This window comes from Hyla sarda, chromosome 1, assembly GCF_029499605.1.
Source record: "Hyla sarda isolate aHylSar1 chromosome 1, aHylSar1.hap1, whole genome shotgun sequence".
Classification (NCBI taxonomy): domain Eukaryota; kingdom Metazoa; phylum Chordata; class Amphibia; order Anura; family Hylidae; genus Hyla; species Hyla sarda.
The window spans coordinates 23,742,096-23,768,330 of record NC_079189.1 but is presented as its reverse complement, the minus strand read 5'-3'; the positions used below and the strand labels follow the sequence as shown (position 1 = coordinate 23,768,330).

Here is a 26,235-nt window from a genome sequence, read left to right as displayed (position 1 = left end):
TTCATATGTAAAAAATTCTCATCTTCTAACCCCTATAACTTTTTTTATTTTTCCGCGTATGGGCCGGTATGAGGACTCATTTTTTGCGCGTGTTCTGAAGTTTTTATCGGTACCATTTTTGTATTTATTGGACTTTTTGATCACTTTTTATTCATTTTTTCATGATATAAAAAGTGACCAAAAATACACTATTTTGGACTTTGGAATTTTTGGACGCGCACGCCATTGACCATGCGATTTAATTAACAATATATTTTTATAGTTCGGACATTTCCACACACGGCGATACCACATATCTGTATTTTTATTTTTATTTACACAGTTTTTTTTATGGGAAAAGGGTGGTGATTCAAACTTTTATTAGGGAAGGGGTTAAATGACCTTTGTTAACTTTTTTTTCACTTTTTTTTTGCAGTGCTATAGCTCCCATAAGGACCTATAACACTGCACACACTGATCTCCTATGCTGATCCCTGCAAAGCCATAGTTTTGCACGGATCAGTCAGATAGGGGCTTGATTGCTCAAGCCTGTAGCTCAGGCTTGGAGCAATCAATCGACAATCGGACGCCGCGGAGTCAAGTAAGGAGACCACCGCCTGCTTCCCAGCTGATCAGAACATCGTGATGATCTGCCGGGAAGTGTTTACTTTCGTTTTCAGACGAGGCGGTCAACTTTGATCGCCGCGTCTGAAGGGTTAACAGCGCGCGGCACAGCGATCGATGCCGCACACTGTTAGCCCAGGGTCCCGGCTATGATTAGCAGCCAGGACCGACCCAGTGTGATGCGGGTTTTAAACACCGGGACCAAGCGTAGGGCGTACAGGACCGAGCCCTTTTTCACCTTAAGGACTGGAGCGTTTTTTGCAATTCTGACCACTGTCACTTTAAACATTTATAACTCTGGAATGCTTTTAGTTATCATTCTGATTCCGAGATTGTTTTTTCGTGACATATTCTACTTTAACTTATTGGTAAAATTTTATGGTAACTTGCATCCTTTCTTGGTGAAAAATCCCCAAATTTGATGAAAAAAATGAAAATGTTGCATTTTTCTAACTTTGAAGCTCTCTGCTTGTAAGGAAAATGGATATTCAAAATAATTTTTTTGGGGGTTCACATGTACAATATGTCTACTTTATGTTTGCATCATAAAATTTATGAGTTTTTACTTTTGGAAGACACCAGAGGGCTTCAAAGTTCAGCAGCAATTTTGAAATTTTTCAAAAAATTTTCAAACTCGCTATTTTTCATGGACCAGTTCAGGTTTGAAGTGGATTTGAAGGGTCTTCATATTAGAAATACCCCATTAATGACCCCATTATAAAAACTACACCCCCAAAGTATTCAAAATGACATTCAGTAAGTGTATTAACCCTTTAGGTGTTTCACAGGAATAGCAGCAAAGTGAAGGAGAAAATTCTAAATCTTCATTTTTTACACTCGCATGTTCTTGTAGACCCAATTTTTGAATTTTTGCAAGGGGTAAAAAGGAGAAAATGTTTACTTGTATTTGAAACGCAATTTCTCTCGAGAAAGCACATACCTCATATGTCTATGTTAATTGTTCAGCGGGCGCAGTAGAGGGCTCAGAAGGGTAGGAGCGACAAATGGTTTTTGGGGGGCATGTCACCTTTAGGAAGCCCCTATGGTGCCAGGACAGCAAAAAAAACACATGGCATACTATTTTGGAAACTAGACCCCTCAGGGAACGTAACAAGGGGTAAAGTGAACCTTAATACCCCACAGGTGTTTCACGACTTTTGCATATGTAAAAAAAATAATTTTTTTTAACCTAAAATGCTTGGTTTCCCAAAAATTTTACATTTTTAAAAAGTGTAATAGCAGAAAATACCCCCCAAAATTTGAAACCCAATTTCTCCTGATTCAGAAAACACCCCACATGGGGGTGAAAATTGCTCTGCTGGCGCACTACAGGTCTCAGAAGTGAAGGAGTCACATTTGGCTTTTTGAAAGCAAATTTTGCTCTGGGGGCATGCCGCATTTAGGAAGCTTCTATGGTGCCAGAACAGCAAAAAAAAAACACATGGCATACCATTTTGGAAACTAGAACCCTCGGGGAATGTAACAAGGGGTAATGTGAACCTTAATACCCTACAGGTGTTTCACGACTTTTGCATATGTGAAAAAAACATTTTTTTTTAACCTAAAATGCTTGGTTTCCCAAAATTTTTACATTTTTAAAAAGGGTAATAGCAGAAAACACCCCCCAAAATTTGAAGCCCAATTTCTCCCGATTCAGAAAACACCCCATATGGGGGTGAAAATTGCTCTGCTGGCGCACTACAGGTCTCAGAAGAGAAGGAGTCACATTTGGCTTTTTGAAAGCAAATTTTGCTCTGGGGGCATGCCGCATTTAGGAAGCCCCTATGGTGCCAGGACAGCAAAAAAAAAAAAAACACATAGCATACCATTTAGGAAACTAGACCCCTCGGGGAACGTAACAAGGGGTTAAGTGAACCTTTATACCCCACCGGTGTTTCATGACTTTTGTATATGTAAACATTTTTATTTTTTTTTACCTAAAATGCTTGTTTTCCCAAAAATGTTACATTTTTAAAAAGGGTAATAGCAGAAAATACCCCCCAAAATTTGAAGCCCAATTTCTCCCGAGTACGGCGATACCCCATATGTGGCCCTAAACTGTTGCCTTGAAATACGACAGGGCTCCAAAGTGAGAGCGCCATGCGCATTTGAGGCCTAAATTAGGGATTGCATAGGGGTGGACATAGGGAAATTCTACACCAGTGATTCCCAAACAGGGGGCCGCCAGCTGTTGTAAAACTCCCAGCATGCCTAGACAGTCAGTGGCTATCTGGCAATACTGGGAGTAGTTGTTTTGCAACAGCTGGAGGCTCCGTTCTGGAAACAGTGGCGTACCAGACGTTTTTCATTTTTATTGGGGAGGGGAGGGGGGCTGTGTAGGGGTATGTGTATATGTAGTGTTTTTTACTTTTTATTTTATTTTGTGTTAGTGTAGTGTAGTGTTTTTAGGGTACCGTCGCACGGGCGGGGGTTCACAGTAGTTTCTCGCTGGCAGTTTGAGCAGCGGCAGAAAATTTGCCGCAGCTCAAACTTGCAGCCGGATACTTACTGTAATCCTCCGCCCATGTGAGTGTACCCTGTACGTTCACATTGGGGGGGGGGGGGAAACATCCAGCTGTTGCAAAACTACAACTCCCAGCATGTACGGTCTATAAGTGCATGCTGGGAGTTGTAGTTTTGCAACAGCTGGAGACACACAGGTTGTGAAACACCGAGTTTGGTAACAAACTCAGTGTTTTGCAACCAGTGTGCCTTCAGCTGTTGCAAAAGCTACAACCCCCAGCATGTACGGACAGGAAGGGCATGCTGGGTCTTGTAGTTATGCAACAGCCGGAGGCATACTACATTGGCTGGGGATGCTGGGGATTGTAGTTATGCAACAGCTGGAGACACACTGGTTTACTATTTAACTCAGTGTGCCTTCAGCTGTTGCAAAACTACAACTCTCAGCAGTCACCGACAGCCAACGGGCATGCTATGAGTTGTAGTTATGCAACCACCAGATGCACCACTACAACTCCCAGCATGCACTTTAGCTGATTGTGCAAGCTGGGATTTGTAGTTACACAACAGCTGAAGGTACACTTTTCCATAGAAAGAATGTGCCTCCAGCTGTTGCAAAACTACAAGTCCCAGTATGCCCATAAGGGCATGCTGGGAGTTGTGGTGGTCTGCCTCCTGCTGTTGCATAACTACAGCTCCCAGCATGCCCTTGTTGCATGCTGGGAGCTGTTGCTAAGCAACAGCAGGAGGCTGTCACTCACCTGCAACGATCCACACTGCAGGTCATTCCTTCGCCGCCGCCGTCGCTCCTGGGGCCCCGATCCCAACAGGGACGCCGGGGATCGGGGTCCCCAGCACCCGGGGTCTTCTGCCCGCACCCGCTCACGTCCTCCGGAAGAGGGGCGGAGCGGGTTGCGGGAGTGACACCCACAGCAGGCGCCCTGATTGGTCGGCCGGTAATTCGGCCGACGAATCAGGGCGATCGTGAGGTGGCACCAGTGCCACCTCACTCCTGCAGGCTCTGGCTGTTCGGGGCCGTCTCTGACGGCCCCGATCAGCCAGTAATTCCGGGTCATCGGGTCACTGGAGACCCGATTGACCCGGAATCCGCCACAGATCGCTGGACTGAATAGTCCAGCGATCTGCGGCAATCGCCGACATGGGGGGACATAATGACCCCCCTGGGCGATATGCCGGGATGCCTGCTGAACGATTTCAGCAGGCATCCGGCCCCGGCTCCGGCTCCCCTCCGGCTAGCGGTGGGGGCCGGAAATGCTCAGGGCGTATCCATACGCCCTCGGTCCTTAAGGACTTGGAAACGGGGGCTTATGGATACGCCCTATGTCCTTAAGGGGTTAAGGAGTTAAGGGGGTGGGCCGTGATGTCACAAGGGGGTGGAGCCATGACATAACGATGCTCCGGCCCCTGTATCGCCGGTCATTACGCACAGAGCGAGTGTGCCGCAGCGGAGATCCCGGGGGTCCCTAGAGCGGGAACCCCGTGATCTCCTTTGGATAGGGGATAAGATTTCTAGGGCCGGAATACCCCTTTGAGGACTCTAAATATTTATGTTTTCGTTTTTTCCTCCTCGCATTCAAAAAATCTAAACTATTTTATATTTTCATTCACTAACTAGTAAGAGGGCTTGTTTTTTTGTGTGACCAGCAGTCCGTTGTAATGCCATCACTCACTTTACCATAAAATGTATGACACAACCAAAAAAATACTTTTTGTTGGGAAATTAAAAAGAAAACTGCAATTTAGCACATTTTGGAAGGTTTCGTTTTCACGCCGTACAATTTACGGTAAAAATTACATATGTTCTTTATTCTTTGGGTCAATGCGATTAAAATGATACCCCTGATAATATACTTTTATATTACCGTTGCACTTTTTAACCAGATTAGTACGCTAAAATCCCCCTATTTTGAAGGCCTATAACTTTTTCATTATTCCGTGTAAGCGGCAGTATGAGGGCTCATATTTATGCACCGTGATCTGTACTTTTATTGATACCATATTTGCTTATATAAAACTTTTAATAAATTTTTAATCAATTTTTTGGGGAATAAAATGTTATAAAAAAGCAGCAATTTTGGACTGCTTTAGTAATTTGAATATTTACACACACTGCAATACCAAATATGTAGATTACATTTTTATTTTTACTCTTTTTGGGGGTGAAATAGGGAAAATGGGACAATTTATGTTTTTATTAGGGGAGGGGTTTTTCACACTTTTTTACTTTTATTTTTACACTTTAATAGTCCCCATAGGGGACTATTTATAGTAATCATTTGATTGCTAATACTGTTCAGTGCTATGCATAGGACATAGCACTGATCAGTGTTATCGGTCATCTTCTGCTCTGGTCTGCTCAATCTCTGACCAGAGCTGAAGACCCGTGGAAGGCAGCAGAGGCAGGTGAGGGGACCTACGTGCCCCACTCTGGATGATCGGATCGCCGCGGCAGCGCTGCGGGCGATCCAATCATCCATTTTAGTGACATCGGCGCTGCAGATGCCATGATCTATATTGATCACGGCATCTGATGGGTTAATGGCGAACATCCGCACGATCGCGGATGTCAGCCATTACTGGTGGGTCCCTGGCTGCTATCAGCCACGCATGACCCGAGCATTGCTCAGATTCTTGCGGTTATGCATAGGACGTAAATGTACGTCCTGGTGCGTTAAGTACCAGCTCATCAGGACGTACAGGGGAGCGGGCGGCATGCTGTGCTCCTCTGCAATGTAAAATGTATTTTACTTACATTTTTTAATTCCCCGCCAGGAGCCCTGAATGGCTCATACGGATGAGCCATTCAGGGTTCCCGGTGGGGTTTTTAACCCCTTAAGGACCGGGTTTTTTTCCGTTTTTGCATTTTCGTTTTTTGCTCCTTGCCTTTAAAAAATCATAACTCTTTCAATTTGTCATCTAAAAATCCATATGATGGCTTATTGTTTGCGCCACCAATTCTACTTTGTAATGACGTCAGTGATTTTGCCCAAAAATCTACGGTGAAACGGAAAAAAAATCATTGTGCGACAAAATTGAAAAAAAAATGCAGTTTTGTAACTTTTGAGGGCTTCCGTTTATACGTAGTACATTTTTCGGTAAAAATTACACCTTATATTTATTCTGTAGGTCCATACGATTAAAATGATACCCTACTTATATAGGTTTGATTTTGTCGGACTTCTGGAAAAAATCATAACTACATGCAGGAAAATTAATATGTTTAAAATTGTCATCTTCTGACCCCTATAACTTTTTTATTTTTCCGTGTATGGGGCGGTATGAGGGCTTATTTTTTGCGCTGTGATCTGAAGTTTTTAACGGTACCATTTTTGCATTGATAGGACTTTAAATGATATAAAAAGTGACCAAAAATGCACTATTTTGGATTTGGAATTTTTTTGCGCGCACGCCATTTACCAAGCGGTTTAATTAATGATATATTTTTATAATTCAGACATTTCCGCATGCGGTGATACCATATATGTTTATTTTTATTTTTATTTACACTGTGCTTTTTTTTATTGGAAAAGGGGGGTGATTCAAACTTTTAATATGGGAGGAGTTAAATGATCTTTATTCACTTTTTTTTTGCAGTGTTATAGGTCCCATAGGGACCTATAACACTGCACAAACTGATCTTCATCATTGTTCACTGGTTTCTCATAGGAAACCAGTGATCGACGATTCTGCCGCATGACTGCTCATGCCTGGATCTCAGGCACTGAGCAGTCATCCGGCGATCGGACAGCGAGGAGGCAGGTAGGGGCCCTCCCGCTGTCCTGTAAGCTGTTCGGGATGCCGCGATTAGCAGCGGCTATCCCGAACAGCCCGACTGAGCTAGCCGGCAACTTTCACTTTAGCTTTTAGCTGCGCGGCTCAGCTCTGAGCGTGCGGCTAAAGGCTTAATAGCGCGCGGCGCCGCGATCGGCGCTGCGCGCTATTAGAGGAGGGTCCCGGCTTCACTATGACGCCGTGCCCGCCGTGATATGATGCGGGGTTACCGTGTAACCCCGTGTTATATCAGGAGAGCAGGACCAAGGAGGTACCGGTACGTCCTTGGTCCTTAAGGGGTTAAACTTCAGTGTTCCTTACTGTATAATCACATTCACCCTTAAGTATATTCATTTAATTCCCCCCATGTGTATATGTATGATCCCTCCTGCCTGCTGCCCAGTGATCTTCTAGCACTGTCACAGTGCACAGCAGGGACATGCCATTCCATTCCCTGATGCTCATTTCTGTATCTGACATAGGAACAGCAGAGAATGGAGGGACCTGTCCCCCCTGTGCGCTGTTATAGTGCTCTATTCCCTGCCGCCGCCAATACCTGACCTGTCCTCCCTGTGTGCTGCTTCATTCATTCCCCACCAACATGTCCCCACTGGTGCCCTGCTTCACGAACAATCAGTTCGCACAGCAGAGACATGTCAGTCTATTCCCCACTGCTCATATCCGTACCCAACAGACTCGGTCCGTGGGGAATAGACTAACATGTCCCTGCTCTGCACTCTGATTGCACTTGGAGCAGGGCAGCAGTGGGGAAATGTCGGGCGACAGTGGGGAATATATGAAAGAGGCAGCGCATTGGGGGTACAGGTCAGGTACCGGCGGCGGCGGGGAATGGAGCGCTATAACAGCGCACAGGGTAGACAGGTCCCTCCATTCTCTGCTGCTCCTCTGTCAGATACTGAGATAAGCAGCAAGATATGGAATGGCCTGTCCCTGCTGTGCGCTGGAACAGCGCTAGAAGATGACCAGGCAGCAGGCAGGGGGGGGGGGGGCGGAATCATACATATACACATGGGGGGAATAAAATGAATATACTTAAGGGGAAATTTGATTATAAAGTAAAGATCGCTGGAGTTTAAAAACCCTGCCGGGAGCCCTGAATGGCTCATGCGTATCGGCTATTCATTGCTACCGGCGGGGAATTCAAAAATTAAGGTAAAATACATCGTACATTGCAGGGGAGCGCAGCATGTCATCCGCCCCCATTTTAACCCTGTTTAATAACTTCTAATCGCATAGGGTCTCAGAAGTGAGACCCGGTGCGATCAATCCCTCAGTCCCTGTACTACAACTCCCATCATGGAACAGAGTATGTTCCATGATAGGAGTTGTAGTATAAACACTAATGTAGCCTCCCCAGCCACTGACAGACTCCTGCAGCCTGAAAATTACTACTCCTATCATGGAAACAAGTCTGTTCCATGATGGGAGTAGTAGTAGTCCTTCAGCATTGCAGGAGTCTGCTGATGTCACCTTTTCTGAGGATGCTCAGAAATAATAACAGATATTTTAAACCAGGTGCATATGGATGACATAAAGTTTGCTCATCCGTTTGCCATACACTTCAGTGGTAAAAATAATGTCTGTCAATTTACCAGTTTCTTGTGACGGAAGAAAAATTAGTGCATTAGTGCATCTTCGGCCACAAATAACGTCCGTTATTCATGACGGGCCATAACCGGTCATAACGGATAATCAAAAAAATCCCATAGACTTTAATGCGATTTTGTAACGGCCGTTTAACATCCATTTTTAAGTCTGGAAGTTTATATTGGGTCTTTTAACGGAGCAACTTTATAGTGTGAAAGCGGCCTAAGGGGGAATCTTTTACAGTTGTTCCAGTGTATATTCTTCACAATAATGTAAACAAAGAAATTGAATGCTAAATATGTCCTCACATTCTCTTCTGATGTTGCAGATTATTTTACTCTTCTTGTTCTTCAAATAAGCATTTTCAAAACAAGAGTTTGGGAAACATTATTCTATAAGTGATTCCCCAAATATGATCAACAGGCATCACTAGAAATCTGTACATAAGACTTAGGCATGCAACATGTGTTTTTTTTTATCACAGATAACACTATTAAACAAAGTTTGTTTCTTGAACGCTAAGTCCTGTTTCCTGTGTATTTGTCGATGCTGATTCTGATGCAGCATTTTCCATTGTTGCTAGTTAGTAACATTTTGCTGCTCAGATACCCTCAGGGGCTTCCTCGACCAACACACATTGCACCAAGCATGATGGCAAGCCTGAACGGGGAGATAGGAGAGAAATGGGTTAGTGTACTTACGGATGCCATTACTGCTGGTCGTGCTATATACCTAGGCTGCCTTTCAGTTCAGCTTTTGTGTCTTTTGGTGATTTTGTTTCTTAAGATGTCTCAAAGTTGTTTGAATCATCCCGGCAATTTCTGTTTTGTTTGTGGAGAGCTCACTTTTACAACACAATTTCATTAACGCAAATTCCAAGAGATACAGAAAGTCAGCACTGATTCACCTCTGCTTAAATTGCACACCTGTACAGTCCTCGTCAGTGCATTTTAACCACAGATCCTTTATCTGCAAACGCCATGGTGCTCTACCTTCAGAGTGCAGGCAATGCAATCAGATAAGACAGTAAAAGAAGTCGGGTGGCATTCAAGGTTTAGTGAACAAATTCTTCTTTATTTGGTTCTGTGCTTAGACATGCAGCGGGGCGCTTGGACAAACTTTGTAACAGACAACAGCTATTTTGCGCCGCTCCCGGCGCTTCTTCAGGTCACACCTCCTCTGACGTAAGAGGCCAGGTAAATACCTCCTCACGCCTGCCACGTCAGAGGGGGAGGTACATCAACACTGAAAACACTAGATAGTAGAAAACCTAAATATATTACTCAGGTCAGTACAAAAATCTTATTAAAATCACATTATTTTTTCCTTTTATGTCACGCGCATCTTAATGAAGAACCAGATGTATAAAAAGGAATCCCACTTAGGATAAAATCAAATATATAGATATATAGAAACCAAGAATGTGCAAAGGATAAGAGAATAAGAGAAGAATGAGGCTAGTCATTAGATTTGTATAAACGCATTTATATCGAGGCGATCATTCAGACCTAGGTTTCCCCTAGCATCGGTCCGAATGATCCCCCTCGCCTCGCACTGAAGAAGTGCTTTGCGTCTATCTATGCCTTCCTCTACAGGTACCACTTCAATTCCTAGAAATTCATGCTTTTTATGTCTACTGCATGATCTTCTGAAATATGAGATATAAGTCTTGGTGACCCTTTTTTTGTTTTTATGGAGTGTGCGTGTTCCCGGAATCTTGTATTTAATGCGCGAATGGTACACCCTATATAAAATCTTTTACAAGGGCACATTACTGCATATACTAAATATTTTGTTCTACAGCAAATTGCGTCTTACCACATAATTGGGATTCCTCCTAGTGAAACGTTTTTATCTAGGTATGCAAAGGCGCACCAGTTACAAAAACCGCACCTATGCATTCCTGATGAGATAGTTTTTTTTTTACCAATTTTTTATTTGTCTTCAGTTTACTTGAAACTAAAATATTTTTAATGTTCTTACATTTTTTTTATATGCTATTAATGGTGGTAATTAGATTGTGCATAATTCATTAGTTCACTATCATTTTGAATTAGAAACCAGTTTTTGTAGATGGATTTTTTGATAATTGAAAGGAGAATGAAAAATGGAACGGATTTTCAGGGGAATTTTCACTGAGATTTTATGAGGGATTTTTAAGAGTTAATTGATTAGAACTACAATGGTGGGTATAATTCTTCTTATTTTTTCACCCTCTAGGTAGTTTCATTCTGTCTTGTTCACTTGCTCTTTTCATTGCTTTTTTCAACACCAAGATAGGGTAGCCTCTTATTAGAAGTCTTTCTTTTAGTTCTGAAGCCTGTTTCTCATAGTCACTTTCTTTGCTATTTATTCTTTTTAACCTTAAAAATTGTCCATACGGGATTGCAGATTTGATGTGTCTTGGGTGATAGCTCAAGTAAGGAATTACATGCAGTGGGTTTTCTGTACCCTTTGTCACAAGATTTCCATCTTCCATCACCACAAGCACGTCCAAAAACTCCAGTTCTAATGGACCTATTTTTGATGTAAATCTCAAATTAAGTTGGTTGTCAGAATTTAATGAAGATACAAATGATAAGAAATCTCCTTCAGTACCTGTACATACGATAAATATATCCTCGACAAACCGCCAATAGCATGCAATAAATTTCAAGAAAGGATTTGCTTCACAAAAAATGTAGTTTTTAAAAACATACAGGTTTGCTACGGTACATGCAACCGGGGTGCCCATGGCAACTCCTCCAGTTTGAACGAACCACTATTCACCGAACTGGAAAGAATTGCATGACAAGATTAAATGTAATGCCTCGCACACAAAATTGATGTACTCAATGGACCTATCTGAGAATTTCAAAAATTCTCTGATGGCCTCTACTCCTTTGCTCTGGGGGATACTCGTATAAAGACTTTCAATGTCGAGAGACACCAACATGGAATTCTCTGGCCAATTTAAGCCCTCCAACGTAAGGAGGAACTCATTGGTGTCTTTAACAAGACAGGGTATCTCCCCTGGCAACGGGGGCAAAAGCCAATCGACAAACTTCGAAATAGGCTCAGTAAGTGACCCCACCCTGGAGACAATAGGTCTCCCGGGTGGGGACAACAAAGTTTTATGAGTTTTTGGTAGAAAGTACCATGTCGCAGGTTTAGGATTTGAAGGTAATAATTTTTCTTCCATTTTTTTAGAAAGGACATTTTTCTCCACACTAGATCTCAATAATGTTTGAAGTTTTACAGTAAATTTAGGGAAGGTTTAGATGTTATTTTTTTATAGAAGCTTTCATCTTCAAGCTGTCTTTTAGCCTCCATTAAATAATATTCTCGATCCATTAAAACAATATTTCCACCCTTATCAGATTTTTTACAATTATGTCGTCTCTTTTCTTCAAATTGTGTAGGGCTACCTTTTCTTCTCTTGTTAAATTTGCTGAATCTGAAGGATAACGTAAAGCTTTTAAATCTGCCAACATGCTCTTTTGAAAGAGATCTTTATTACTGCCAGACTGTACCGGTGGGGTGAAAGAAGATCCCACCCCACCGGTAAACTCGGGGACATAAATGGTCTCAGATTCATGTTATCCTGCTCTTCTTGCAAAAGATCAGTTAAAGTGTTAAGACATTCTAAATCTGACAATGGAGCATTTTGTAGTGCAATAAAGCCAAGAGTACCAATACTTACAGGGATTTCTCCCTCTGCTCTTATAGTGCTGCTATTTTTATTATGAAAAAAACATTTTAGGGATAATTTATGAGTGGCCTTAAACAAATCAAACCTCTAGCTAATACAGATTTAGTTGTATCGTCCAGGACAAAATTAGATAAATTGATAACTACTAAATCTTCCGTATGTTTTATGTTTGCATTACACTGTCTTCCTCTTTAACCCTCTGTTTCCTCGTTCTCCCCCACCGCATCCTCTTCCTCCTAAAGGAACATTCGATTCTGTTGCTGGAGTAGATCTTGCAGTATTGTGATCAGAACCACTGGACTCTGAATCCGTTGTCCAGAAGTCTGTCTTTCTATGTCTCCCTTTATTTTTTCTTTGTTTTTTTTTGCGTTTTTGTCCTGTATATGTGAATACATGCTTAGAATCAAAATCCATCTTATTGCACAAAAATTTATTGCGCTTAGTGTCTTTTAATGCTGATTGTATGGAAGATAATTTACTTTCTAATTTTTTCATGAACGTTGAAAATTGCACTTCATCCAATCTGACACGCAACTCTGTTTTAGCTTTTAATAGGTCAGCTGTCACAATCTCATATTCTTTTTTGTGTCTTGTAATCACTAGTTTTAGCATGTTCATAGAGTAGTCTAGATTAATTTTTGTCCACTCTGCCATAAAACTTTCATCTTCCCCATATTGAGACGTTTTTTTATGGTTGCGCAAATTGCGGGGTACACAATTACATTCTACATATGATCGAAGAGACTTTAAAGTCCAAAATAATCTTGTCTCCTTTTCGGACAGTGTGGAGACTTTCATTTCTAGGTTTTTGGCACTCATTACTCGTAACACATTCTTGGTATTACAGACCTGAAAGAAGCTGTCTGCGTCCTCGCACCCCGCATTAAACGCTCCGTCCATGATATCCGTCACACTTCCACCTGAGTTGTCTGACTTCCGATTTAAACAAATTCCAAGAGATACAGAAAGTCGGCACTCGTTCACCTCTGCTTAAATTGCACACCTGTACAGTCCTCGTCAGTGCATTAGAACCACAGATCCTTTATCTGCAAACGCCGTGGTGCTCTACCTTCAGAGTGCAGGCAATGCAATCAGATAAGACAGTAAAAGAAGTCGGGTGGCACTTACGGTTTAGTGAACAGATTCTTCTTTATTCGGTTCGGTGTGTAGACATGCAGCGGGGCGCTTGGACAAACAGTGTAACGGACAACAGCTATTTTGCGTCGCTCCCGGCGCTTCTTCAGGTCACACCTCCTCTGATGTGAGAGGCCAGGTAAATACCTCCTCAAGCCTGCCACATCAGAGCGGGAGGTACATCAACACTTAAAACACAGTAGACAACGTAAATAAAATACTCAGGTCTGTACAAAAATCTTATTAAAATCAAATAATTTTTTCCTTTTATATCACGGGCATCTTAATGAAGATAAAATCAAATAGATATATAGAAACCAAGAATGTGCAAAATATAAGAGAAAAATGAGGCTAGTCATTAGATTTATATAAACGCATTCATATCAAGGCGATCATTCAGACCTAGGTTTCCCCTAGCATGGGTCTGAATGATCCACCTCGCCTCGCACTGAATAAGTGCTTTGCGTCTATCTATGCTTTCCTCTACAGGTACCACTTCATTTCCTAGAAATTTCATGCTTTTTATGTCTCCTGCATGAGCTTCTAAAATATTAGAAATAAGTCTTGTTAAAACTTTTTTTGTTTTTATGAAGTGTGCGTGTTCCCGGAACACTAGCCTCATTTTTCTCTTATCGTTTGCACAATCTTGGTTTCCATATGTCTATTTGATTTTATCCAAAGTGGGATTCCCTTTTATACATCTGGCTCTTCACTAAGATGCCGTGATATAAAAGGAAAAATAATGGGATTTTAATAAGATTTTTATACAGACCTGAGTGTTACGCCGAGCGCTCCGGGTCACCGCTCCTCCCCGGAGCGCTCACAGCGTTCTCTTATTCACAGCGCCCCGGTCAGACCTGCCGACTGGGTGCGCTGCGATAATGTTCCCAGCCGGGATGCGATTCACGATGCGGGACGCGCCCGCTCGCGATGCGCATCCCGATTCCATTACCAGACCCGTTCCCCGTCTGTGCTGTCCCAGCGCGCGCGGCCCCGCTCCTTAGGGCGCGCGCACGCCGGGTCTTTGCGATTTAAAGGGCCGGTGCGCCACTGATTGGCGCATCAGGTTTTAATCAGTACCTTCACCTGTGCACTTCCCTACTTATACCTCACTTCCCCTGCACTCCCTCGCCGGATCTTGTTGCCATTGTGCCAGTGAAAGCGTTTCCTTGAGTGTTCCTAGCCTGTGTTCCAGACCTCCTGCCGTTGCCCCGGACTACGATCCTTGCTGCCTGCCCTGACCTTCTGCTACGTCCGACCTTGCTCTTGTCTACTCCCTTGTACCGCGCTTATCTCAGCAGTCAGAGAGGTTGAGCCGTTGCCGGTGGATACGACCTGGTTGCTACCGCCGCTGCAAGACCATCCCGCTTTGCGGCGGGCTCTGGTGAATACCAGTAGCAACTTAGAACCGGTCCACCGACACGGTCCACACCAATCCCTCTCTGGCACAGAGGATCCACCTCCAGCCAGCCGAATCGTGACACTGAGTAATATATTTACGTTTTCTACTGTCTAGTGTTTTCAGTGTTGATGTACACCCCCTCTGACATGGCAGGCGTGAGGAGGTATTTACCTGGCCTCTTATGTCAGAGGAGGTGTGACCTGAAGAAGCGTCGGGAGCGGCGCAAAATAGCTGTTGTCCGTTACACTGTTTGTCCAAGTGCCCCGCTGCATGTCTACGCACCGAACCGAATAAAGAAGAATCTGTTCACTAAACCGTGAGGCCACCCGACTTCTTGTACTGTCTTATCTGATTGCATTGCCTGCACTCTGAAGGTAGAGCACCACGGCGTTTGCAGATAAAGGATCTGTGGTTCTACATTTAACACTGCCGAGGCTCTGGGCTCTCCCCCCGCACTGGCCCCTCAGGCTTCTGCAGTTAACCTCTGACCTCCCTCAACACAGAGGCCTCCTGCTGCTCACTCTCCTGCTGCTGCCGCAGGGGGGGCCTACAGGGGACCCTCCGTGACACCCTCTGCCTGGCCTCTGCTGCCTGAACAGTGCCCATCTCCTCTGGTAGCCTTCTATGCGGTGCCCTCCCCAGGGTCAGCATCCCAACTCGTTTTGGCCCCCCCCTCTCCGCAATGGTCCTCCGGCTCCCCCTGGGACCCCTGCATTCAGGGCCTGGTCTCTCACCCAGCTGGCCAGAGTCTGCTGCCTCCCTCTCAGCAGATTTTACCCACAGGGAGCCCTTTGCTGATGCCTTCCATGCCTGGGGACCCCTCATTGAGCTCAATGAGGGGCACACCACCTGTGTTCCGCACCCCCCTGCCTGACTCCTCTCCACCACCCCCCTCATTGGGTAACGTTTCTACTACTAAACCTCCTTCCACTTCTGGGACGGATCGCCCGATCACCCTGGCTTACCTGCAGTCTTTAATTGTTTCATTACCTACGAGAGAGGACTTTTTGTTTATGGCTAAACAGGTGGTAGCGGAGTGCAAACAGGAATTCGCTCAACTCCGTACTGAGGTGTTCACCTTATCATCACGGGTGGACACGGTTGTCACTGCTCAAGACTCCTCTGCTGCTTCCCTCCAGGCTCTCCAAGCTACGGTACAGAGACACTCTGATCAGCTTTTCGTATTACAACAGCTCCTGGATGATGTGGAGAATCATAACAGGCGCAACAACATCCGCCTCCGCGGACTGCCTGAGAAGGTGGGCCCTGATGAACTGCACTCTGCCCTACTGACGATTTTTAATGATCTCCTGGAACTGCCTGCAGATGCCCACATTGAATTAGATAGAGCCCACAGAGCCCTTCGCCCCCCTCATCCTGACGACAGCCGCCCCTTATCTGCCGGGTCCATTTCTACGCCATTAAGGAGGACATTCTACGTGTGGCTCGCACTTGACGTCGGATCCTCTACAAGGATGTTGAGGTGCAACTCTTTCCGGACTTGTCCCGTCATACTCTGGCTCAACGTACGGCCCTCCGACCCCTCCTAGAAGTGATTCGAGAGAGGGGCCTGATTTATCGTTGGGGGTTCCCGTTTGCCCTCATGGTGCGGAGAGATGGTAAAACCCACACCTTGCGCTCCCCTGATGATCTTCCCGGGTTTCTCCAGGACTTGGACATTCCATCTCTCTCCCTGCCAAGCTGGCCAATGCTTGCCCCTGTGGCCCCTAAGCGACCCACCCAGCAGGCGCCCCAGAAGCCCCCTAAACAGGCCTGCTCTGGACTGCCGCCACGGGGTTCACGCCGCCAGAGGCTGATCACCTGCTGGGAATCTGTCCCCTCATCACCCCGTGCGGGACCCTCCGATGCCACTTGATTGTTAAGCTATTGTACTACCTATTATTGTTCACCTTTCCTGTCTTGCAGGTTCCGGATGACCCTTGGCGGCTTGTAATGTGATTTATTTTTCTTCTTTGCCTCCTGTTTTCCGCAACCTTTCTCCTCCTCTTTTCTCCACCACGACTTTCTTCTCCCTTTCCCTAATTTCTACCCTTCCGCACTGCCCACGCTGGTCCGCTTTTCCCTGGCTACTATCCGCGCCTCTTCATTGCTTCTACTCCTCTTCTAGTGGTCTCCCTTCCTCTATCCCTCCTCCATCTGGCTTCCTTATGGGTGCTGAGCTCGGGCTCCCTTATCCCCTGGCTGATTCCCCCTCATAGGGTGGAGACACTGCTGGGCTCCTTTCCCGGTGCCTGTCCTCCTCGTCCTTGACCGCATCTTCTGTAGTTTGTGCTGCAGCGGTACCTCTGCTGCTACCCTTTGTGTTTTTATTCTTCTCCTTGCCTTCTTCTCTTCTTTTCCCCCTGTTTCTTGTTCTCCTTCTCCTTGTTTTGTTCTCTGTTTTTTTTCTTAGTTAGGAAGCCGACAGGTGTGTGCTCTCTCTTTCTTTGCTCACCATGGCAGGGCTCAACATTGCCTCTTTTAATGCGAAGGGAATCAACTCGCCTGCGAAACGGATGCAGATCCTGCACCATCTCCACAAACGTAAGGTGCCCGTCGCTTGCTTCCAGGAGACCCATTTTAAGGTAGGCCATGCCCCAACCCTTCGAAACCGACACTACCCGGTTTGGTTCTGCGCCAATAATCTGGTGGCGCATGCTAAGGGGGTAGCCATAGCTATCCATAGGTCCCTTGTGCATCGGGTCCTTTCTGTTACTTTAGATCCTCGAGCTAGATACATTGTCTTATCACTTTCCCTGGGGGGTGCCACGTTCACGGTTGCTAACGCTTATGCTCCTAACCAGGGACAGGTAGACTTCCTAGTCAACTTGGTTGACTCAGTCTTGCCTGCGGTTTCCGGAACTATGATCTTGCACACCTGTGCTGCCCGCCGAACTCCGATGCCGATAGTCGCCCACAGCCTCCATAGATCGGTAAGTGGACTCCAGCGCCGGTCCTCTGTCGTTTCCCCGTTCTGCCGCCTATTGTGGGTGGGCAGGACGGGCAAAACGAAAGTTAACCCCCCCGCCCCCGATCTGCTATTGGTGGTCGCATCTAGACCACCAATAGCAGGGATAGGAGGGGTTGCACCCCTGCCACCTCACTCCTATCTCTTCAGGGGGATTGTGGGTGTCTTAGACACCCGCGATCCCCTTTATATTCCGGGTCACAGGGTCACCATAGACCCGTAATGACCCGGAATCACGCAAATCTCACGTGTAAATTCACTTGCGATTTGCGCCGATCGCCGACATGAGGGTGTCTAATGACCCCCCTGGGCATTTGCGCGGGGTGCCTGCTGATAGATATCAGTAGTCACCCCGGTCCGGTCCCCTCTGAAATTCCCACAGACGTATGAGTACGTGCCTGGTCCTTAAGACCCAGAGTGCAGGGACGTACTCATACGTGCCTGGTCCTTAAGAGGTTAATGCCTAATGACTAGCCTCATTTTTCTCTTATACTTTGCACATTCTCGGTTTCTATATATCTACTTGATTTTGTCCTAAGTGGGATTCCCTTTTATACATCTGGTTCTTAATTAATATGCCCGTGATATAAAAAGAAAAAATAATGTGATTTTAATAAGATTTTTGTACAGACCTGAGTAATATATTTACGTTTTCTACTGTCTAGTGTTTTCAGTGTTGATGTACCTCCCCCTCTGACGTGGCAGACGTGAGGAGGTATTTACCTGGCCTCTCATGTCAGAGGAGGTGTGACCTGAAGAAGCGCTGGGAGCGGTGCGAAATAGCTGTTGTCTGTTACACTGTTTGTCCGAGCGCCCCGCTGCATGTCTACGCACCGAACCGAATAAAGAAGAATCTGTTTACTAAACCGTGAGTGCCACCCGACTTCTTTTACTGTCCTGTCACAACTTTCATTAACCCCTTAACGACATCGGACGTAAATGTACTTCATGGTGCGGTGGTACTTAGCGCACCATGATATACATTTACGTCATGTACATGACCGCAAGCACCGTATCGGTGCTCGCATCATGCATGGCAGGTAATGTCAGCAGCCAGGACCTTCCGGTAATGGCAGACATCAGCGATCTCGCTGATGTCCAACATTAACCCCTCAGATGCTGTAATTGATCAATACAGATGACTGCATCTGCGGCAGTGTGGCACTTAAAGTGGATGACCGCATCTCCCGTAGGGCTGCAGCTGGGATTCAATCATCCAGAATGGCCTCAGCATGTCCCCACGTCTCCAGGGGTCTTCTGCTCTGATCTGAGATCAAGCAGACCAGAGCAGAAGATCGCCGATGACACTGATCAGTGCTATGCCCTATGCATAGTACTGACGGTATTAGCAATCAAATGATTGCTATAAATAGTCCTCTATGGGGACATTATAAGAGTAAAAAAAATATTTAAAAAAGTTTAAAAAAAAATTTAAAAATCCCCTCCCCCAATAAAAATGTAAAATGGCCCTTTTTCCCATTTTATCCACAAAATGCATTAAAAAATAATTAATTCATATATTTGGTATTGCCGTGTGCGTAAATGTCCAAATGATCAAAATATAATGTTAATTATCCAATATGGTGAACAGCGTAAACGTTAAAAAAGTCCACATTTTATTCCAAAAACAAATTAATAGAAAGTGATGAAAAAGAAAAATATAAGCAAAAGTGGTACAGATAAAAACTACAGATCACAGAGCGAAAAATGAGCCCTCATACCGCTCCGTATACTGAAAAATGAGAAAGCTATAGGTGGTCAATATTGTTAAAATAGTTTGAGATTTTTTTAAGCAGTACAATCAGAGGTCAAGTCCTGAGGAAAAAAGTGTGGGAACTTACCTAAGATTTCCACTTAAAGACATGTTTCTGAAAGCACGCCTTCCTTCCTCAGAGATCTCTGAGGAAGGAAAGCGTACTTTCAGAAACACGTCAGATCCTTTTTGGTCCTAGGCTCTACCAGTAGTTGTTACGCTGAGCGCTCCGGGTCCCTGCTCCTCCCCGAAGCGCTCGCGGCGTTTCTCTCCCTGCAGCGCCCCGGTCAGACCCGCTGACCGGGAGCGCTGCACTGACATTGCTGGCGGGGATGCGATTCGCATAGCGGGACGCGCCCGCTCGCGAATCGCATCCCAAGTCTCTTACCTGTCCCGCTCCCCGGCTGTCATGCTCTGGCGCGCGCGGCTCCGCTCTCTAGGGCGCGCGCGCGCCAGCTCTCTGAGATTTAAAGGGCCAGTGCACCAATGATGGTGCCTGGCCCAATCTTCCTGATTAGTTTCCACCTGTGCACTCCCTACTTATACCTCACTTCCCCTGCACTCCCTTGCCGGATCTTGTTGCCTTGTGCCTTGAGAAAGCTACTCTGTGTTACCTCTACTGTGTTCTTGACCATCTGCTATCACCATTGACTACGAACCTTGCTGCCTGCCCCGACCTTCTGCTACGTCCGACCTTGCTCTTGTCTACTCCCTTGTACCGCGCCTATCTTCAGCAGTCAGAGAGGTTGAGCCGTTGCTAGTGGATACGACCTGGTTGCTACCGCCGCTGCAAGACCATCCCGCTTTGCGGCGGGCTCTGGTGAATACCAGTAGCAACTTAGAACCGGTCCACTAGCACGGTCCACGCCAATCCCTCTCTGGCACAGAGGATCCACCTCCTGCCAGCCGAATCGTGACAGTAGTGATGTCACTATTAGCTTTTTGGGTCCCATTTTTGTGCTGTATTAGCAGGGAAGCGAGCCAGTGAGATGCTTCCGGCCGGAGCAGATCTCTCGGAATTCGGCTCCCTGCCACCCCGATACCCCGCATATGCTACAGGACTATTCAATCTCCGTCTAACAACCGGGACTACCACAGTGAAATCATAAGTTAGTGGAGTGATCGTAACCCCACATTGGAGTGGTACAACTATCATCATTAAGAGAGTGGATTACCGAGTGCCGTATCACTAACACTGATCTGGTATGAACCATTTTGTTTTCAATACAAACAAGTGTTATGATATACTTTATTGTATTGTAACTCTCATAGCGCCGATACAAATTTCCCCTTATAGTTTGAACTACTTTTTGAATGGAAATACAGGGATCCACTCAGTTATATGTAGGCTGCTAATTACGGACATCTAGTGCGCCGGTGCTGTGTGTGTGTATGTATATATATATATATATATATATATATATATATATATATATATATATATATCAGATTTGTAAATTACTTCTATTTAAAAATGACCCCACTGTCCATGTCAGGAACTGTCCAGAGTAGGAGCAAATCCCCATAGCAGACCTTTCCTGCTCTGGACAGTTCCTGACATGGACAGGACTATTCAATCTCCGTCTAACAACCGGGACTACCACAGTGAAATCATAAGTTAGTGGAGTGATCGTAACCCCACATTGGAGTGGTACAACTATCATCATTAAGAGAGTGGATTACCGAGTGCCGTATCACTAACACTGATCTGGTATGAACCATTTTGTTTTCAATACAAACAAGTGTTATGATATACTTTATTGTATTGTAACTCTCATAGCGCCGATACAAATTTCCCCTTATAGTTTGAACTACTTTTTGAATGGAAATACAGGGATCCACTCAGTTATATGTAGGCTGCTAATTACGGACATCTAGTGCGCCGGTGCTGTGTGTGTGTATGTATATATATATATATATATATATATATATATATATATATATATATATCAGATTTGTAAATTACTTCTATTTAAAAATGACCCCACTGTCCATGTCAGGAACTGTCCAGAGTAGGAGCAAATCCCCATAGCAGACCTTTCCTGCTCTGGACAGTTCCTGACATGGACAGAGGTGTCAGCAGAGAGCACTGTGGTCAGACAGAAAAGAAATTCAAAAAGAAAAGAACTTCCTGTGGATCATAATGCAGCTGATAAGTACTGGAAGGATTAAGATTTTTTAATAGAAGTAATTTACAAATCTGTTTAACTTTCTGGCACCAGCTGATTTAAAAAAAAAAGTTTTCCAAGGGAGTACCCCTTTAACCCCAGACCCGGGGTTTTTCCGTCTTTTCACTACTCTCGATTTTTCCTCCTTACCTTTAAAAAATCTTAAATCTTAAAATTTTGCACCTAAAAATCCATATGATGACTTATTTTTTGCGCCACCAATTCAACTTTGTATTGACATGTCATTTTACCCAAAAACCTATGGCGAAATGGAAAAAAAATCATTGAGCGACACAATAAAAATAAAAAAAAACACAATTTTGTAAATTTTAGGGGCTTCCGTTTCTACACAGTACACTTTTCAGTAAAAATGATACCTTATCTTTATTCTGTAGGTCCATACGATTAAATTGATACCCTACTTATATAGGTTTGATTTTGTGGTACTTCTGGAAAAAATCATAACTACCTGCAGGAAAATTTATACGTTTAAAATTGTCATTTTCTGACCCCTATAACTTTTTGATTTTTCCGCTTACTGGGCAGTATGAGGGCTAATTTTTTTGCGCCGTGATGTGAAGGTTTTATCGGTACGATATTAGTATTGATCGGACTTTTTGATCGCTTTATAGCCCCCATAGGGGGCTATAACATTGCACACACTGATCGTTTGCATTGATCATTGTTATCCCATAGGATAACATTGATCAATGATTCTGCCGCTTGACTGCTCATGCCTGGATCTCAGGCACTGAGCAGTCATTCGGCGATCGGACATGCAGGAGGCAGGTAGGGATCCTCCTGGTGTCCTGCAAGCTGCGGTCCCTAACAGCCCACTGAGCTAGTCGGGAGTAGTTTACCTTCACTTTAGACACGGCGATCAATTGAGCGCTGCATCTAAAGGGTTAACAGCGTGCGGCACTGCGATTAGTGCCGGGCGCTATTAGCCACGGGTCCCGGCAGTTGTTAGAGGCTGGGCCCGACCCGCTATAATGTGGGGCCACGCTATTGCCCCACGTTATAAAAAGGGAGCGGACTCAGGGTGTACAGGTACGCTCTGGGTCCTTAACCCCTACACGGTCCGCTCCCGTTCTATAACGCGAGGCCACGGCGTGGCCCTGCGTCATAGCAAGTCAGGCCCGGGACCCATGGCTAATAGCGCACGGCACTGCATTTGTGTGTTGGTGTGCTGATGCAATTTCAGTGTGTTTCCCCTTTACCTTTTTCTAATTTCATGTTCTTTGGTACACTGATCAGCACCCACAATAGATATGTATAATTAAATTGAGCCCCCATTCCTTTGTATATTTCTATTAACCCTTTAGACACAGCGCTCAAAGTTGAACGCCGCGTCTAAATTGAAAGTAAATCATTGCCGGTTAGCTCTGGGGGCTGTTCGGGATGTCTGCGGCAAAGTCGCCGCATCCTGAACAACTGTGTCCCAGCAGGAGGGTCCCTTACCTGCCTCCTGGTGTCGGATCGCCGAATGACTGCTCAGTGCCTGAGATCCAGGCATGAGCAATCAAGCGGCAGAATCATTGATCAATCGTTTTCTATGAGAAACCATTGATCAATTTAAAAGATCAGTGTATGTAATGTTATAGGCCCCTATGGGAGCTATAACACTGCAAAAAAATTGTGGAAAAAAAAGTGAATAAAAATCATTTAACCCCTTCCCTAATATGTTTGAATCATTCCTCTTTTCCCATTTAAAAAAAAAAAAAACTGTGTAAATAAAAATAAACATATGTGGTATCGCCGTGTGAAAACAAAAATGGTTCCGCTAAAAACTTCAGATCACGGAGCAAAAAATGAGCCCTCATACCACCTGTGGCAGTGTGGCAAGGAAATGGTGTATTTCCTTGGCTCACCCTGCAGAAGCTCTCACCTGCTTCTTAAGTAATGAGGCAGGAGGGAAGGGAGGTGTGTATATGAGATGGAGACTCAGTCTAATGTGGGAGTACACAGCCCGAGCTATGAGGGGCTCAAAGAGACTGACATGAATTGTGAGTAGAAGGTTGCAGGGGACATATGTTTAACCAGCTGAGGGAAGCTCAGCGGTTGTTAGTCAGGACAAGCTGATCTGTTTAGTCAGTGACCAGACGGTCTAGGATTTTGTTTGTTCCTGCTTTTTGTTTATTTCTTTCCCTGCAACCTGTCTAATAAAACTGGCAAGGTGCCAGATTTGCATTATAAGCATTTGTTTGCTGGTTTATTGAGAAGAAACGCATCCTGTGGCGTGGTCCAAGACGATCCCAGAGCTAATCCCCAAGACGGATCGTCACACACCGCATAAGCAGAAAAATAAAAAAGTTATAGGGGTCAGAATATGACCATTTTAAACGTATACATTTTCCTGCATGTAGTTATGATTTTTTCCAAAAGTACGACAAAATCAAACCTATATAAGTAGGGAATCATTTTAATCATATGGACCCACAGAATAAAGAGAATATGTAATTTTTACCAAAAAATGTACTGTGTAGAAACGGAAGCACCCAAAAGTTACAAAATGTTTTGTTTTTTTTTCAATCATTTTCTTTTCCGTTTCGTCATAGATTTTTGGGTAAAATTACAAGTCATTACAAAGTAGAATTGGTGGCGCAAAAAATAAGCCATCATATGGATTTTTAGGTGCAAAATTGTTGTTATGATTTATGTGATGAGTTATGATTTTTTAAAGGTAAGGAGGAAAAAAAGAAAATGCAAAAACAGAAAAACCCCGGGTGTTTAAGGGGTTAAGTGGTTAAGGCCAAAATAGTTTTCTACCTTAAGGGGTTAATATTTGAATGTAAGTTATTTTAACTTGTAAGCAAATGCAAAAAATCTATTTTGAACGCATGTTACTCAAAAACTATACCTGACACAACTGAATCAGAATCAAAATACTATAGGATCAAAGAAACACACAAAAAAAAAAAAAAAATGTGTTTACCAATGTAATTCTCTTCTAACCAATAGTGTGTGTGTGTGTGTGGATATATATATATATATATATATATATATATATATATATATATATATAGCAAAAATCGAGAATAGAGCAGCACATCTCAGACAATGCCAAAATTAGAGATTTAGTGCTCGCAGCTTCTGGGGCTATGGTCAAAAGCCCACTACTGGTATACAAAAAACAAAATCTTGCAGCAGCGCACAGGTAAGGTGAAAAAAATGATGATTTAATCCATAAAAAGTGTTTTCACAGCAAGCAACGTTTCGACCAGGCTCTCCTAGCCTGCTTGAAAAAGACTAGGAGAGCCTGGTCGAAACGTAACTTGCTGTGAAAACACTTTTTATGGATTAAATCATCATTTTTTCCACCTTACCTGTGTGCTGCTGCAAGATTTTGTTATATATATATATATATATATATATATATATGTATATATATATATATATATATATATATATGTTTTTTCATTAATATTCTATCAGGAAAGTGATTTTCAGTTCCTGTAAGTTACATATAATGTTGTTTATTCTCCAAGTACCTAAGAAGAGTTCATTTCAGAGATCCTCTTGGAGAAGACGTTCATTTCAATGAGAAAGGAGAATTGTCCTCATTCTATTTTATCCTAAATTATGCAAGTCTCATCAATGGAATATTGACCCAAAAAGTTGTTGGATATTTCAATACATCAGCCCAGGAAGGAAATCAACTGGAGTTTAATAACGAAAAAATCGTTTGGAAAAATTCTGATGTAACTTATTCCATGTTCTTCTATAAATAAGTAATGGATATTTATTATGTTTTGTATATTAAAGATGACCTGACAGATTGATGCATCATAGCATAACGGTGAATTGAATAGAATTGACTCATAATGTCAAAGGCAAAAATCTCCCCACATGATGGTCTTTATCTAGCTAAACCTTTATAACCTGGTCTTGCTTAGAAGTCGGTCTCAAATACTGTTTAGTGGGGATTAGAAGTTTGCCATGCTCGGTTTGTGAGCCCTTGGCAACGGCGCTATTATAGAGAAGGGAGGAGGAACACATATGGGGGAGAATTATCAAAACTTGTGTAGAGGAAAAGTTGACCAGTTGCCCATAGCAACCAATCAGATGGCTTCTTTCACTTTGATTAGGACCTATGAAAAATAAAAGACGCAATCTACGTTACAATTAGCGCTCTGGCCAGACACACTGGCTTCACTGTCAGTCCCTGCCAATGGACTCACCCGCATGCGAGTCTCAGCCCGTCACTCACCTCTGCTCCTTCTGTCCCTCTAGTTTTCTTGCAGCGCTGGAGTGCGTACCCCTGCCTCCTAGGGAGCGCGCACGCTGGAGCTCTGTGATTTTAAGGGCCAGTGCATCTGCAATTATGTGCTGCACCTGTACCTTTTTTATAAGCACCTGCACCTCCCACATACCCCTGTGGGATATTTGTTGCCTTAGAGACCTAGTGAAAGCATATTCTGTGTTTGCCTTGCCGTGACCTTACCCTCTGCTGACCTCGTTCCTGTGCTGCCTGCCTATAGACCTCCTGCCACGTTCCTGACTCCGCATCCTCTGCCGTCAGCCCTGACCTGCTATCCTGACCAATCTTGTTGTTTCCCTCCTGTGCCTCGCATCACCTTAGCTGCCTGTGTGGTCGAGACGTGCCAGGGGTAGCGACCTGGGTGCCGTTTGCCACAGCAAGAACATCCTGCT

General features: G+C 44.2%; 1 protein-coding gene across 2 annotated transcripts in view; it reads left to right on the top strand.

The window, feature by feature from the left end:
* Positions 1-26,235, top strand: part of LOC130322978 (vomeronasal type-2 receptor 26-like) — a 46,567-nt gene that overhangs the window by 13,400 nt on the left and 6,932 nt on the right. The window contains exon 2 of one of the 2 annotated variants that reach the window (XM_056553126.1): positions 25,071-25,283. The exons of the other annotated variant lie outside the window; for it this stretch is intronic. Coding sequence (XP_056409101.1) covers positions 25,071-25,283 — 213 coding nt within the window. The remainder of the gene's footprint in view (positions 1-25,070; positions 25,284-26,235) is intronic. 2 annotated transcript variants of the gene reach the window in all.